Source organism: Pongo pygmaeus, chromosome 2, assembly GCF_028885625.2.
Source record: "Pongo pygmaeus isolate AG05252 chromosome 2, NHGRI_mPonPyg2-v2.0_pri, whole genome shotgun sequence".
Classification (NCBI taxonomy): domain Eukaryota; kingdom Metazoa; phylum Chordata; class Mammalia; order Primates; family Hominidae; genus Pongo; species Pongo pygmaeus.
The window spans coordinates 109,390,941-109,406,722 of record NC_085930.1 but is presented as its reverse complement, the minus strand read 5'-3'; the positions used below and the strand labels follow the sequence as shown (position 1 = coordinate 109,406,722).

Sequence of the window (15,782 nt, the reverse complement as noted above, 5' to 3'; positions counted from 1 at the left end):
TTGACCATATGTTTTATAGTTTGTCAATTTTCCTATTTTAATTGACTGGTTGGAAGATCAGATTGAGATATTTTCTGTCAGATTATTTAATAAATAACTTTGTTAGGCTTTATCTACAAAAGATAGGTAATTGACCTCAGCAGTTTTTGTCATCTTATTTTGAAATTGAAATATGTATTTAAGCTTTATCACATTTTAAATCTCAGTTGCTTAAAAAAATTTTATAGTTGGCTAGGGGTGGTGGCTCATGCCTGTAATCCCAGCACTTTGGGAGGCCAAAGCGGGTGGATCACGAGGTCAGGAGATCGAGACCATCCTGGCCAACACAGTGAAACCCCATCTCTACTAAAAGTACAAAAAATTAGCCGGGCGTGGTGGCAGGCACCTGTAGTCCCAGCTAGTTGGGAGGCTGAAGCAGGAGAATGGTGTGAACCCGGGAGGCGGAGCTTGCAGTGAGCCGAGATCACGCCACTGCATTCCAGCCTGGGCAACAGTGCGAGACCCTGTCTCAAAAAAAAAAAATATATATATATATATATATAGTTAACAGCTAGTCGAAAGTTTAAATACCTGAATCTTTATTTCACAGGGCATAACTTAGTATGAAAGTTAATTTTACTTTGACTTTCAAGTTTTATAAGTATATTTAAAATACATTTTATTTTATAAGTATATTTAAAAGTATATTTTATAAGTATATTTAAAATAAGTATATTTAAAATTAAAAATTCTTGAGATGATCAAGAAAAATTCTTAAATATCTGTTTCTTTTTATATAATATAATGGAGTTATTTTGATAGAGAGGAATTATTGTATAATTCGCTGAAAACTCTGCTTCATATTTGTCACATTAGACCTTAAAAGAGCCTCTGAATTCTGAGTCATTTTTTAGAACAGCCTTTGAATAACTCAGTTATTTTGTCTTTAAACTTTCTATAGTTGAATATTATTTCTTTTCAGCAAGTGAAATAAAACATGATCCCAAAGATGCAAACACTTCCTTAGGAGAAGTTGCTAATGAGACCTCTGAAAATGAAACACTGGGAGACTTCAGTGAACAAATAAAAAGTTCAGACTTGGATGAAAAGGTACTAGGGGATCTTTTGTGTTTTTTTATTTCTTGGTCTTAAATAGTGGTAATGCATAAATCCATCTTAACAGTGCTATCGGGTGGCAAGTATAACTCCCTTTATTGAATAAAAGAATAAAGTCACTCTAGCCATGGGATGTATCCCTTGATACTTGGTGTAAGGACAGTATAAAAAAGATCTTCCTTGCCTGGGAAAATGGGATGTACTGTTTAATTACATACTGTAGTTAGCTTTTTAGTATCTGAAGTTTGTCACAAACCTATGAAAGTCTTTCTAAATAAAATATTACATATTTTTCTGCCTCAGAAAACACTAAGTGCTGAAAATCGTTTGATCTTCCTTAATTTTCAGGTAGCATAGTACCTGACGGCCATGCTTCCTAGTATGGGATGATTTCTTTGTTTTGTTTGAGGGAAGGGGGATTATATATTTATCCTTCTAATACCATGGTAGGCTTCAAAGTACTAACCCTTTACGAAATTAGTCAGTAATACAAATATTAGTCAGTAATATTTGCTCTTAAGAGAAATACAAACACTTTTACACTGTTGGTGGGACTGTAAACTAGTTCAACCCTTGTGGAAGTCAGTGTGGCGATTCCTCAGGGATCTAGAACTAGAAATACCATTTGACCCAGCCATCCCATTACTGGGTATATACCCAAAGGACTATAAATCATGCTGCTATAAAGACACATGCACACGTATGTTTATTGCGGCACTATTCACAATAGCAAAGACTTGGAACCAACCCAAATGTCCAACAATGATAGACTGGATTAAGAAAATGTGGCACATATACACTATGGAATACTATGCAGCCATAAAAAATGATGAGTTCATGTCCTTTGTAGGAACATGGATGAAATTGGAAATCATCATTCTCAGTAAACTATCGCAAGAACAAAAAACCAAACACCGCATATTCTCACTCATAGGTGGGAATTGAACAATGAGACACAGGAAGGGGAACATCACACTTCGGGGACTGTTGTGGGGTAGGGGGAGGGGGGAGGGATAGCATTGGGAGATATACCTAATGCTAGATGACGAGTTAGTGGGTGCAGCGCACCAGCATGGCACGTGTATACATATGTAACTTACCTGCACATTGCGCACGTGTACCATAAAACCTAAAGTATAATAATAATAATAATAAATAAATAAAATAAAATAAAATTTTAAAAATAAAAAATTAAAATATTTTTTGTGCTTATGGAAAAAAAAAAAAAGAAAATGTGGCACATATACACCATGGAATACTATGCAGCCATAAAAAATGATGAGTTCATGTCCTTTGTAGGGACATGGATGAAATTGGAAATCATCATTCTCAGTAAACTATCGCAAGAACAAAAATCCAAACACCGCATATTCTCATTCATAGGTGGGAATTGAACAATGAGAACACATGGACACAGGAAGGGGAACTCACACTCTGGGGACTGTTGTGGGGTGGGGGGAGGGGGGAGGGATAGCTTTAGGAGATATACCTAATGCTAAATGACGAGTTAGTGGGTGCAGCGTACCAGCATGGCACATGTATACATATGTAAGTAACCTGTACATTGTGCACATGTACCCTAAAACTTAAAGTATAATAATAATAAAATAAAATAAAATAAAAAGAATAATAGGTAAATACCTGGTAAAAAAAAAAAAAAAAAAAAAAGATATCTGGCCCCCAAATTTGGGAATTAACAAACTTGTTTTCATCTCTCTCTTACCTTACATTTTAGGAACATTAGAGGGTAAATAGATTGACTTACAGGACATATGCCTGGCCTACTTCTTTTCTGCTTTTATATATGGCTGGCTGTAAATTTTTACAAATGCTTCCTTATTGATCTTTTACTTCCACTATATGTGTATGTATGTACAAGTATGTATGTATGTACAAGTACATACATGTATAGTGGGAAATAAAAGATCAATATGCCAGGTGCAGTGACTCAGGCCTGTTATCTCAGGACTTTGGGAGGCTGAGGTGGGAGGACTACTTGAGGCCAGGAATTTGAGACCAGCTTGAGCAACATAGTGAGACCTTGTCTCTACAAAAATACTTTTTTTTAAATTAGCAAGGAGTGCTGGCATCCACCTGTAGTCCCAGCTACGTGGTGGGGTGGAGGTGGGAGGATAGCTTGAGCCTAGGAGGTCAAGTCTGCAGTGAGCCATGTTCGGGCCACTGCACTCCAGCCTGGGCAACAAAGCAAGACCTGTCTCAAAAAAGAAAAGGTAGGGGTGTGTGTGTGTGTGTGTGTATCTATTATATATATATACATATATATATAAAAAATGTGTGTATCTATTTTTTATATATATATATATATAGTGTGTGTGTGTGTGTGTGAATGATTCTTTTCCAGAGGCCTTTTCTTTTCTCCTGTGTATCAGTTGTCAATTTTTAGGTTTACCATAGTAGTAATTACTTGATGATTCTACTGTTGGGCTCCTGATAAAGTACTAGTGTTCTTTTTTTAACTTTTTATTTTGAAATAGAGATTCACAGGAAGTTACAAAGGTAGTACAGAGAAGACCCATGTTGCCTTCACCTAGTTTTCCCCTATAATTACATCTTAAAGTATAAGAAGCAGGAATTTGATATTGATAAAATAAGTTTGTGTAGTTCAGTGTATTTTATCAAATATGCAGATTTATGTGACCACCACTGCGGTCAAAGAGCTATTCCATCACCACAAAGACATCCCTTATGCTACCTCTTAACAGTCATACCTCTCTCCCTCCCCCAATAATTTCTATAGTTTTGGCATTTTTAAATGTAGATTCATAAGAGGTTGGCTAGAGGATTATTAATTGATAATTCTAAAAAAAAAACAGCTTTAATTTTACTGATTTTTTTCCTGTGTTGCTTTTTTGTTTTCAGTTTCACTGATTTCTGCTTTGGTTATTTCCTCCTTCTACTTAGTTTGGATTAATTTGTTGTTCTTTTTGTAGCTTCCTAAAGTTGCAGCCGAGGTCATCGATTTGAAACCATTATTATTTTCTAATAGAGGCATTTAGTGCTATAAATGTATCCAAAAATACTGTTTCAGCAGCATCCCACTTTTAGTTGAGATAAATTGTGGATTCACATGCAGTTATAAGAAATAATACATAGATATCTATGTACGCTTTACCTAGTTTCTCCCAATTGTAATATATTGCAAAACCATAGTACAGTATCACAACCAGAATATTGGCATTAATACGATCAAGATATTACAGAACGTTTCCATCACCACATGGATCCCTCATGTTGCCCTTTGATAGCGCATGCCTACTTTCTTCTCTCTTTCCTCCATCGCCCATTCCTTAACCGTGGACAACCACATATCTGTTCTGCATTTCTATAATTCTGTCATTTCAAGAATATTATATAAATGGAATCATACAGTATGTAACCTCTTCAGATTGGTTTCTTTTTTTTTCCACCTGGATAATCCTGTGGATATTCAACCAAGTCATTGCATATATCGATAGTTCATTCATTTTTACTGTTTGGTAATACTCCATGGTATGAGTGTACCATAGTTTATTTAGCCATTTGCTCATTGATGGATATCTAGATTGTTTCTAGTTTGGGACTGTTACAGGATAAAGCTGCTGTCTATAAACATTCATGTACAGGTTTTTGTGTATCTATGTGTTTTAATTTCTCTGGGATAAATGGGCTGTAACTGCTGAGCTATATAGTAGTCGCATGTTAGGTTTTGACTTGGGTGAACTCATCCTCCAGATTACTCCCCTGCGGTTGGAGTCAGTTGAAATGTTTGTTCAGTTCTTTGAGTCTTAGCTGGGCTCTTTGGAATCCATGTTACATACATATAGTTCAGAGATCAGCTAGAGATTTGGGCCAAGTTATAAGTAGATTTAGGGGCTTTGTCTGTTAGGCTTTCTCCAGATTCCTAGCCTCACTTTCCAGTTTCTGATTTTACCCCAAACTCTGTTCTTCTGGTTCTTTGTTAGTAGGGCAAATTATTGTCCTCCCCAAGTGGTTCCAACTAGGGCCTGCCCTTGGATATACAGCCATAAAAGCAAGACATTTACCCAGTGGCATTCCATCTTTTTGAGTGTAGACTTCCCTCTAGGTTCTGCCTGCTTTTCATATCTCTCCAGGTTTTTCAGGTAGTTTAAAAATATTTTATCCAGGGTTTATGGTTGTTATCTGCAGAAGAGTTACCCCAGTAGGAGATTCTCTGCCATTTCTCAAAGTACACCCATTGTGAATTCTTTTGAATTTCATCCAGATGATAGAGTGCTGTTCTTTACCTTGCTTGAGATGTTTTTCGTTTCAATGTATGTAATGGTGTCTTGTTTTTATAGTTGTATAATTACCTACTATATGAATATAATCTAACAAGTCCCACTATTGATGGACACTTGGTTTGTTTCCATTTTTTTGCTATTTAAATATTACTGCATTATGCATCCTTGAGCATAAGGCATTTTGCATATGTGCAAGCATTTTTGGATTAATTCCTAGAAGTGGAGTTGTCAAATTGTCCTTCATAGAGATTGCTTTGATTTATACTTTCAACAATATTGTGTGAGAGTGCCATTTTCTCCCCACGCACTAATTCATTATTAATTTTTTGTCCATCTGCTTATTTTTATAAATGACTTTATTTTAGTTTTAATATGCATTTCTCTTATGAGTCTAGTTAAACATCTTTAGAAGCCATTTATATTGTTTTCTATAAACTTGCTGTTTATGTCCTGATATGGTTTCGCTGTGGTCCCACCCAAAATCTCACCTTGAATCCACATAATCCCCACAATCCCTGCATGTCAAGGGAGAGACCAGGTAGAGGTAATTGAATCATGGGGGCAGTTTCCCCCATGCTGTTTTGTGATAGTGAGTTGTCATTAAATCTGATGGTTTTATTAGGGTTTGGTAGTTCCTCCTGCATTCATTCTCCTTCCTGCCACCTCGTGAAGAAGGTGCCTTGCTTCCCCTTCACCTTGTGTAAGTTTCCTGAGGCCTCCCCAGCCATGCTGAACTGCAAGTCAATTAAACCTCTTTCCTTTATAAATTACCCAGTCTTGGGCAGTTCTTTATAGTAGCATGAAAATGGACTAATATATGCCCATTTGCCCATTTTCTTCTGGATTTGATCTTTTTTACTTGTAGGAACTTTTCGTGAAATAAACATATCTGTTCTTGTCATATGTGGCTATACCTTTTCCTGGATTTCGTTTGTTTTGACTTAGTTTAGGAGCTTTTCATCTTGCAAAAGCCTTTTATTTTTATTTAATCAAATATGTCAGTTTTCTTTTATAATAAGAGTTACAAGTCACATTTAGAGAAACCCTTCCCCATCTCAACATTTAAAATTTTCTCCCATATTTTCTTTTAGGGTTTTTTGGTGTTATTTATTATGTTTAAATTTTTTATCAAACTAAAATTTATCTTAGGAGACGGAATATAGAAACAATGTAACTTTTCCTTATTTTAGCAGATGGCGTTTTGTACTCTTTATTCTCTTAGCATATGAAAATATTTAAAATATTTGTAGTCAAACCTACTGATATCTTACTTCATGGTTTCTGCCTTTGGTGTCATGCTTAGGCTTTCCCAACCCTCCAAATTATATACTCATTTGTATATTTGATTTGTTTTGCTATTTTATTTTCTTTTGCTACTTTTAGAATTTATTTGTAATTTAATGAAATCTTTAATGAACCTAAAAGGTATTTTGGCATATGGTGAGTTAGGAGCACACTTATTTTCCATCCAATTAACTAGCCAGTTGTTCTACCATTTATTGAATCATTTCCTCCTAAATTTCAAGTGCCATATTTAATATTTTCAAAGTTTTATGTATAGATCTGTTTCTTTTCTTTTGTTTCATTGATTGCTAGTCCTTACACCAATAGCATACTTTTAATTTTTTGAAAAATAGTAAGTAAAATATTAAATAGTAAAATATTTTTTGGTGGTTCTCATGTATTTTTTTAAAGAGTGCTTTAAACTCACATTGTAGTTTTTTAATGTGTGAATTAATTTGGGGAGAATTAGCATCTTTAACTCTAGTATTCTCATCCAGGAACGTGGTAGGTCCTCGGTTTGTTATGTTTTATGTTTCTCAGTTGATTTTTGTAGTTTTCTAAGAATTCTAGGTTGTCTTCCAAGGCTTTTATAGTTTTGGGTTTTACATTTAGGTTTTTAACCATCTCAAGTTGATTTTTGCATATGGGAAAAGAAGGGTCCAGTTTCAGTCTTCTGCATATGGCTAGCCAGTTACCCAGCACCATTTATTGAGTAGAGAGTCCTTTCCCCATTGCTTGTTTTTGTCAGCTTTGTTGAAGATCAGATGGTTGTAGGTGTACAGCCTTATTCCTGGGCTGTCTATTCTGTTCCATTGGTCCATGTATCTGCTTGTTTTTGTCAGCTTTGTTGAAGATCAGATGGTTGTAGGTGTGCAGCCTTATTCCTGGGCTGTCTATTCTGTTCCATTGGTCCGTGTATCTGTTTTTGTACCAGTACCATGCAGTTTTGGTTACTATAGCCCTGTAGCGTAGTTTGAAGTCAGTAACATGATGCCTCCAGCTTTGTTCTTTTTGCTTAGGATTGCCTTGTCTATTCGCGCTCTTTTTGAGTTTCATATGAATTTTAAAATAGTTTTTTCTAGTTCTGTGAAGAATGTCATTGGTAGTTTAATAGGAATAACATTGAATCCATAAATTACTCTGGGCAGTATGGCCATTTTAATGATATTGCTCCCTCCTATCCATGATCATGGAATGTTTTTCCATTAGTTGATGTCATCTCTGATTTCTTTGAGCAGTGTTTTGTAATTCTCATCATAGAGATCTTTCACTTCCCTGGTTAGCTGTATTCCTAGGTATTTTATTCTTTTAGTGGATGCCTGTTTTTTCAAAAGTTTAATATTTGAACATGTATAACCTTCTTATGACTGAAAAATCATGATTTCAAAACAGCTACTTGTGAAATGTAAGTATAGTTATATTTAAAACACATTTAAATATTTCTTATGAAATATAAATTTTATGTTCATAAATACCACTTTAAAATAACTCAAAGCTCAAGCTTTTTTCTGAATAAAAAGAAACTCAACTTTAGTTTTACCTAATAATTTGAAATAGTGACTTGGGTAATTAAAGGTGATATCAAAACCTGGACAAATATTTTGACTTATATTAATTTTTCTCTTAAGCAGCAGTGGAAATTTTAAAGTCAGTATTCAGTATTTTAAATTATGTAGAATAGAATTGTTTTTAGGGATTGGCCATAAACTAGTTGTTTAATTAACATCTAATACATTATAATAAATCCAGTAAGCCTCATAGCTTAGTATGTAATACAGAGACCTTCACTTGTACTTATTTAACTATCATCTCTTCACAGCATAGATTTACAGACAAAGTGATTACCAAAGAAGAAAAAGAAAATATTTATGAAGTTTGCAAAAGGTCTGTAACATAATTCTTAATTACATTACTTAAAATAGTCACTCATCTAATTTATATCTTGAGTATGTTTTTTATTCTCTGCTGTTTATATGCTTGGGCTATATGCCATAAGCCATATATAGGTATAATTTAATTAATGTGTCAGATGTACTCAGGTGTAAGGGGTATTGTAAATTACCTTAAAGCTGTCACTAAGTTTTTTGAGCCATTAAAATATTTTTTGAGGAAAGATAAGGAGTAGTGATAAAAAGAAAAGATGTATGTTTGACTTTCATGAAGATAAGAGTGGCTGAAATCAGATTCACATTGCAGTTTGCAAGGATCTTACATAGATGCAGTGATTCATACTAAGAGTTATAGCACACCCGCTGGAACATATAAAACCACCACATTTAGAGTTGGAGGACACCTTAAAGACCATCTGATCCATCCTCCACCACCCTCATTTTGCATTTGAGGCAAGGCTCACCCAGGACAGATGATGGATGTATTTGAGGCCTTTAATGTTAAGGCAGTAATTTTCAAAGTGTGATCCTTGGAGAAGCATCATCATGTAAGAACTTGTCAGAAATTGAAATTATTGAATCCCATCTCAGACCTACTGAATCAAACTTTGGGGATGGGCCTGTCAATCTGTTTTTAACAAGACCACCAGCTGATTTTGATGCATGCTCAAGTTTGAGAACTGTGTTAAGGGAAAGACTAGGCAAGAATTAAATTGGCATAGAAGGTTTAGTTTGGTTCATGACCATTTGGAGATACTAAAGAAAAAGGAAGATACTAAAGAAAAAGCAACAAGGTTAACTTTTTTTTTTCTGTTGAAATCATTTTGCTTACAAACTAAGATAGTGTAATTGCAGACTGCAAAGGTTTATCAACTTGACTCTAGCATAGCAATCACCAGTTGACATTGATCGGTTAAGTCATTACATCACCATGGGCTTCAGTCATCTGATCAAAAATAAAAGATAGATAATCTCTTCCATCTATAAAAATTCATAATTTCTATTTCTTTGTTTATGTTGCTGCTTTTGTTTTATTTGCGGAGGACATACTGATAATACATAGTAAGTGACATCCCAAGTTGGGGAGAGAAGTGAATATCTTTATTTTGTGTGAAAATCTTAAATTCTATCAATGATACTAAATTTCAACTCTTATAAATATGGGTCCCTCTTCTTATTATTTTTACTCTCCTCTGGCCCAGAAAACACAAGCTGAAAAAACTTATTAGAATTATTTTTAAGGTAAAGATTATAGTGTCTGAATGTTGGTGTAAACCTTTCTCCTAAAAAGTAAATGCATTTGTATTTACTAATCAGCTCTGAAGTACTTCTCTCTCTCCCCTTACTTGAATTATTTTTCTAGATAAGTAGTGTCCAAATCAAATTTTTGTAAAATTGGTTATGTAGGATCTCACATATTAGAATACAATTAAAGCTGTTTAAATAGCCACCCTGGAACAATAACATTTTTAATACCTTTTCCCCAGAGAAAGCACTCAAATACCTTTATAGGCTTATTGTGTATACTTTTCCTGAAGAATAATTTATAATTCATTTAATTGCATTATCAGTAGAATAATTTAATGACCTTTTCCGATTAGAACACTAACCTAACTCCTCCTCAGACCTTTTGTTTGGCATAGTCAAAAATATTTTGCTCTAATCTTAACCACACCACCCCATTCCTTCCTCTACTCCAACCACTTAAGAAGTGCTGGTTTTCTAGTTAAGAAGGCAGGAACAAACTATTGGAGATGCTGAAGAATTGTAATATATACAGGTATACCTTGGAGGTATTGCAGGTTTGAGTTCAGACTACTGCTGTAAAGCAAATAAGATGAGTCATACGAATTTTTTGTTTCCAAGTGAGTATAAAAGTTATGCTTACACTATACTTTAGTCTATTAAGTGTGCAATAGCATTATGTCTTTAAAAAATGTACACACCTTCATTTAAAAATACTTTATTGCCAAAAAGTTCTTACATCATCTGAGCCTTCAGTGAGTCATAATTGCCTGGATGTTGATGGCTGCTTACTGAATAGGGTGGTTGAAGATTGGGGTGAAGGTTGAAGGTTGAGGTGGCTGTGGCAATTTCTTAAAATAAGACAGCAATGAAGTTTGCTGCATCAGTTGACACTTCTTTTCACAAAAGATTTCTCTGTAGCATGTGATGCTGTTCGATAGCATTTTACCAACAGTAGAACTCTTTCAAAATCAGACTCAATCCTCTCAAACTCTACCTCTGCTTTATCAACTAGTTTGTGTGATATTCTGAGTACTTTGTCACTTAAACAATGTTCATGGCTTCTTCATCAGGAGTAGATTTCATCTCAAGAAACCACTTTCTTTGCTCATCCATAAGAAGCAGCTCTTCATCCATTCAAGTTTTATCATGAGATTGCAGCAATTCAGTTACAACTTTAGGCTCCACTCCTAGTTCTAGTTTTCTTGCTATGTCCTTCACATTTGCAGTGACTTCCACCACTAAAGTATTTAACCCCTGAAAGTCATCTATGAGGGTTGGAATCAACTTCCTCCAGACTGCTAATGTTGATATGTTGACCTTCTCTTATAAATCACAAATGTTTTTAATGGTACCTAGAATGGTGAATTCTTTCTAGGTTTTCAATTTACTTTGCCAAGATCCATCAGAGAAATCACTATCCATGGCAGATAGAGCCTAATTAAATGTATTTCTTAAATAATAAGGCTTGAAAGTCAAAATTACTTCTTGATTCATAGATTGCAGAATAAATGCTGTGTTAGCAGGCATAAAAACAACATTCAGACTGGGCATGATGGCTCACGCCGTAATCCCAGCACTTTGGGAGGCCAAGGTGGGTGGATCACGAGGTCAGGAGTTCACCAGCCTGGCCAAGATGGTGAAACCCCGCCTCTACTAAAAATGCCAAAATTAGCCAGGTGTGGTGGCGGGCACTTGTAATCCTAGCTACTCAGGAGGCTGAGGCAGAGAATTGCTTGAACCCAGGAGGGGGAGGTTGTAGTGAGATGAGATTGCACCACTGCACTCCAGCCTGGGCGACAGAGCAAGACTCCGTCTCAAAAACCAAACACAGAAAAAAACCAAAATATTTTTCTCCTTGAGCATGTCCAGCAGAGTTCTTGGGTGACAAGATACACTGTCGATGAGCAGTGATATTTTGAAAGGAATCTTTTTGAGCAATAGGTCTCAACAGTGGGCTTAGAATATTTGGTAAACCATGCTTTAAACAGATGTGCTGTCATGCAGGCTTTGATGTTTCATTTATAGAGCACAGAAAGAATAGATTTAACGTAATTCTTAAGGGCCCTAGGATTTTTGGAATGGTTGAAGTTGCCAGCTACATCATCCCTTAACAAGAGAGCCAGTCTATTTGTTGAATCTTTGTAGCTAGGCATTAACTTTTCTCTAGCTATGAAAGTCCTAGATGGTAGCTTCTTCCAGTATAAGGCAGTTTTGTCTACATTGAAAATCAGTTTGTTGTAGCTTCCTTCATCAGTTTTCTTAGCTAGATCTTCTGGATAACTTGCTGCAACTTTTCCATTATCACTTCCTGTTTGACCTTGCACTTCTATGTTACAGAGATGGTTTGTTTCGTTAAACCTCATGAACCAATTTTGCTAGCTTCATACTTCTGTGGCTTTCTTATCACTCTCAGCCCTCACAGAATTGAAGAGAGTTAGGGCCTTGCTCTGTATTAGGCTTTGGCTTAAGGGAATGTTGTGACTAGTTTGATCTTCCATCTAGATCACTCAAACTTTCTCCATTTCCGCAATAAGGCTGTTTCACTTTCTTTTCATTCGTATGTTCACTGGAGTAATACTTTTAATTTCCTTGAAGAACTTTTCCTTTGCATTGACAGCTTGGTTAACTATTTGGTACAAGAGGCCTACCTTTTGGCCTATCTTATCCGTCAACATGCCTTCCTCACTAAGCTTAATCATTTCTAGCTTTTGATTTAAAGTGATAGATGTGATACTCCTCCTTTCACTTGACTGCTTAGAGGACATAGTAGGGTCATAAACTGGTCTAATTTCAATATTGTTTTGTCTCAGGAAATAGGGAAGCCTAAGGAGAGGGAGAGAGATGGGGGAACAGCCAGTTGGTGGAGCAGTCAGAATACACACATCATTCATTGATTAAGTGCACCCTCTTATAGGAGCTTAGTTTTCATGGTGCCCTCAAACAATACCAGTAGTAACATTGATCACTGATCATAGATCACCATAACAGATAAAATAATAATGAAAAATTTTGAAATATTGTGAGAATTACCATAATGTGACACAGAGACATAAGTGAGCATGTGCTGCTAGAAAAATGGCACCAATTAGACTTGCTCGACTCAGGGTTGCCACAGTCCTTCAATTTGTAAAAAAATTAAAAATTTTTTTAAAGAAGAAATATCTGCAAAGCATTACTTTAATGTTTAAAAATACATTTAAATTCTGATGTTAATTTTTCCTTTCACACAGCAAAGATTCTAGAAATGCAGACATTATGGTTGGCGAATGTCAGTTTGCAGCACCAGTCCCGAAACCTCTGTGTTTATTAGTACCTCCTTTGAATCTAAGTGGTCGTCAAGAAGACACAATACTGAATACCTGGATGAATGGTACTATTTGTTTTCTTAATGAAATCCTGTTGGCTTTTGGTAATATAGAAACTAGGAGATTTTTCTACCAAAAACAAAAAACAATTAAAAAAGAAAAATGGAAACATGTAGAATATGTTAAAATTAGAAGGTTTGTGCACCTTTACTTAGTACTTTTTTTTTTTTTTTGAGACAGAGTCTCACACTATCGCCCAGGCTGGAGTGCAGTGGCACGATCTCAGCTCACTGCAACCTGCACCACCCCAGGTTCAAGCAATTCTCCTGTCTCAGTCTCCTGAGTAGCTGGGATTACAGGCACCTGCCACCATGCCCGGCTAATTTTTTGTATTTTTGGTAGAGACAGGGTTTAACCGTGTTGGCCAGGCTGGTCTTGAACTCCTGACCTCATAATCTGTCCACCTCAGCCTCCCAAAGTGCTGAAATTACAGGTGTAAGCTACTGCGCCCAGCCTACTTAGTACTTTTGATGGAACAACGTGTGAAATATCCGTATTTATGTGATAGTGGTAGTACAAGTAAATTACAGGTTATATCTAAAATATATTTTGATGGAGTGTGTTTGTATATGTATTTTAGAACTTGTGTCAGTTTTTTGATAATTAACAATATTTTGAACAAAATAGACTACATTAAAGGATGAATTTAGAATCTGTAAAATCACATTGTATAGCACACACCTAACTTTTCTATACCTACCCAGTACTGACTTCATGCTGCCTCGTGTTGTATACTATAACAGCAAGCCCATGATGGTCATGTGTTTTATCTTAAAAAGTCTTACAGTTTTCATAATGCAAATTACTGTGAAGTTATGCAGCAAAAACTTCAGCTTGTTTCAGATTATAGCTGGATGCTGCCAAAGTAAAAAATAAATGATTTAAAATTAAAAATACTTTTATTTTTATTTGTTATTTTTATCTTTAGAAAAGAACATTTTTAAATGCCCTAGTTCTCTTTTTAAAAGACCAGCATTAAGGGATATGATGCCTGGTGTATTAGCTTGCTTGGGCTGCCATAATAAAATGCCACAGATTGAAGGGCTCAAACAACAGAAATTTATTTTGCACAGTGCTAGAAGTTCAAGGCTAAGGTTCTAGAAGGGTTCATTTTCTGATAAGGGCTCTCTTTCTGGCTTGCAGATGGCTACCTTCTTGCTAAGTCCTCATATAACTTTTCCTTGGTGTGTGCTAGGAAAGAGTGTAAGCTCTGTGGTACCTATTCTTTTTTTTTTTTTTTTTCTAAGACAGAGTCTCACTCTGTAGCCCAGGCTGGAGTGCAGTGGTGTGATCTTGGCTCACTACAACCTCCCCATCCCGGGTTCAAGTGATTCTCCTGCCTCAGCCTCCCGAGTAGCTGGGATTACAGGCATGCACCACCATGCCTGGCTAATTTTTGTATTTTTAGTAGAGACGAGGTTTCACCATGTTGGCCAGGCTGGTCTCAATGGTCTCAAACTCCTGACCTCAGGCAATCTGCCCACGTGGGCCTCCCAAAGTGCTGAGATTACAGGTGTGAGCCACCGCACCAGGCTGGTGCCTATTCATATAAGGACATTAATTCCATTGATTCAGGACCCCACCTCTTTGACCTCATTTAACCTTATTAACTTCTATAAACACCCTATCTCCAAATATAGTCATATTGAGGGTTAGGGCTTCAACATGTTAATTTTGTGGGGACACAGTTCAGTCCATCGCACCTGGGTTTGTCGCTAGTTTTCTTCCCTTAGAAATATTTATTGTGTATAATATTTGTCTACTTAACTTAGAGACATATCATTTGAATACAGTGCCCAATGCTGCTATGTGAGGTTTTTAAGAAAGTTGTCTGCAGCTTATAGTGAGTTTAAAATTTTAAATTCAGGTCTAGAAATACTTGAGGGTACCTAAGATGTAAATCATACTATATTTCACAGGAACACACATGGCAGCACAGTCTGTGAATTGAACATGAATATTTCAAAGTGAGAAACTTTAAAGCAGATAGTAGTGATCATCTATTTCATTGTTATGAAGAAAATAAGTTGTAACATATTGGTGTGTAATGCCACTCTAAATCATTTCTAGATTTCAGATTTCTGGGAAAACATTCTGTCCTAAAGCTGCAGAATCCTGAAACTTGTGAAATATTTAAGAGGGAAAAAAATGTGGGGGTAAGTCTACTTTAAAAAGTAATAATAATCTGTCTCTTTCTCTTCCCCCTCCTCCTCCTTCTCCTCCCTCCTCTTCCTCACTTTCCTCCACTCCCTCTTTTACCCTCCCCTTAAAAAAATAATTTCATAAACCAATACTTTGGACCTTTTGGTTGTATTTCCCTATCATCTTTTTTTTTTTGAGACAGAGTCTTACTCTTGTCATCCAGGCTAGAGTACAATGGCATGATCTCAGCTCACTGCCCCTTAAAAAAAAATAATTTCGTAAAACCAATACTTTGGACCTTTTGGTTGTATTTCCCTATCTTTTTTTTTTTTTTTTTTTTTGAGACGGAGTCTTGCTCTTGTCATCTAGGCTGGAGTACAATGGCATGATCTTGGCTCACTGCAACCTCTGCCTCCTGGGTTTGAGCCTCAGCCTCAAGATTCTCCTGCCTCAGCCTCCTGAGTAGCTGGGATTACAGGTGCCCACCACCACACCCG

General features: G+C 36.0%; 1 protein-coding gene across 1 annotated transcript in view; it reads left to right on the top strand.

Moving 5' to 3' along the window:
• Positions 1–15,782, top strand: part of TOPAZ1 (testis and ovary specific TOPAZ 1) — a 93,682-nt gene that overhangs the window by 15,896 nt on the left and 62,004 nt on the right. Inside the window, exons 4-7 of the mRNA XM_054479551.1 lie at positions 962–1,089; positions 8,461–8,525; positions 13,009–13,148; positions 15,214–15,299. Coding sequence (XP_054335526.1) covers positions 962–1,089; positions 8,461–8,525; positions 13,009–13,148; positions 15,214–15,299 — 419 coding nt within the window. The remainder of the gene's footprint in view (positions 1–961; positions 1,090–8,460; positions 8,526–13,008; positions 13,149–15,213; positions 15,300–15,782) is intronic.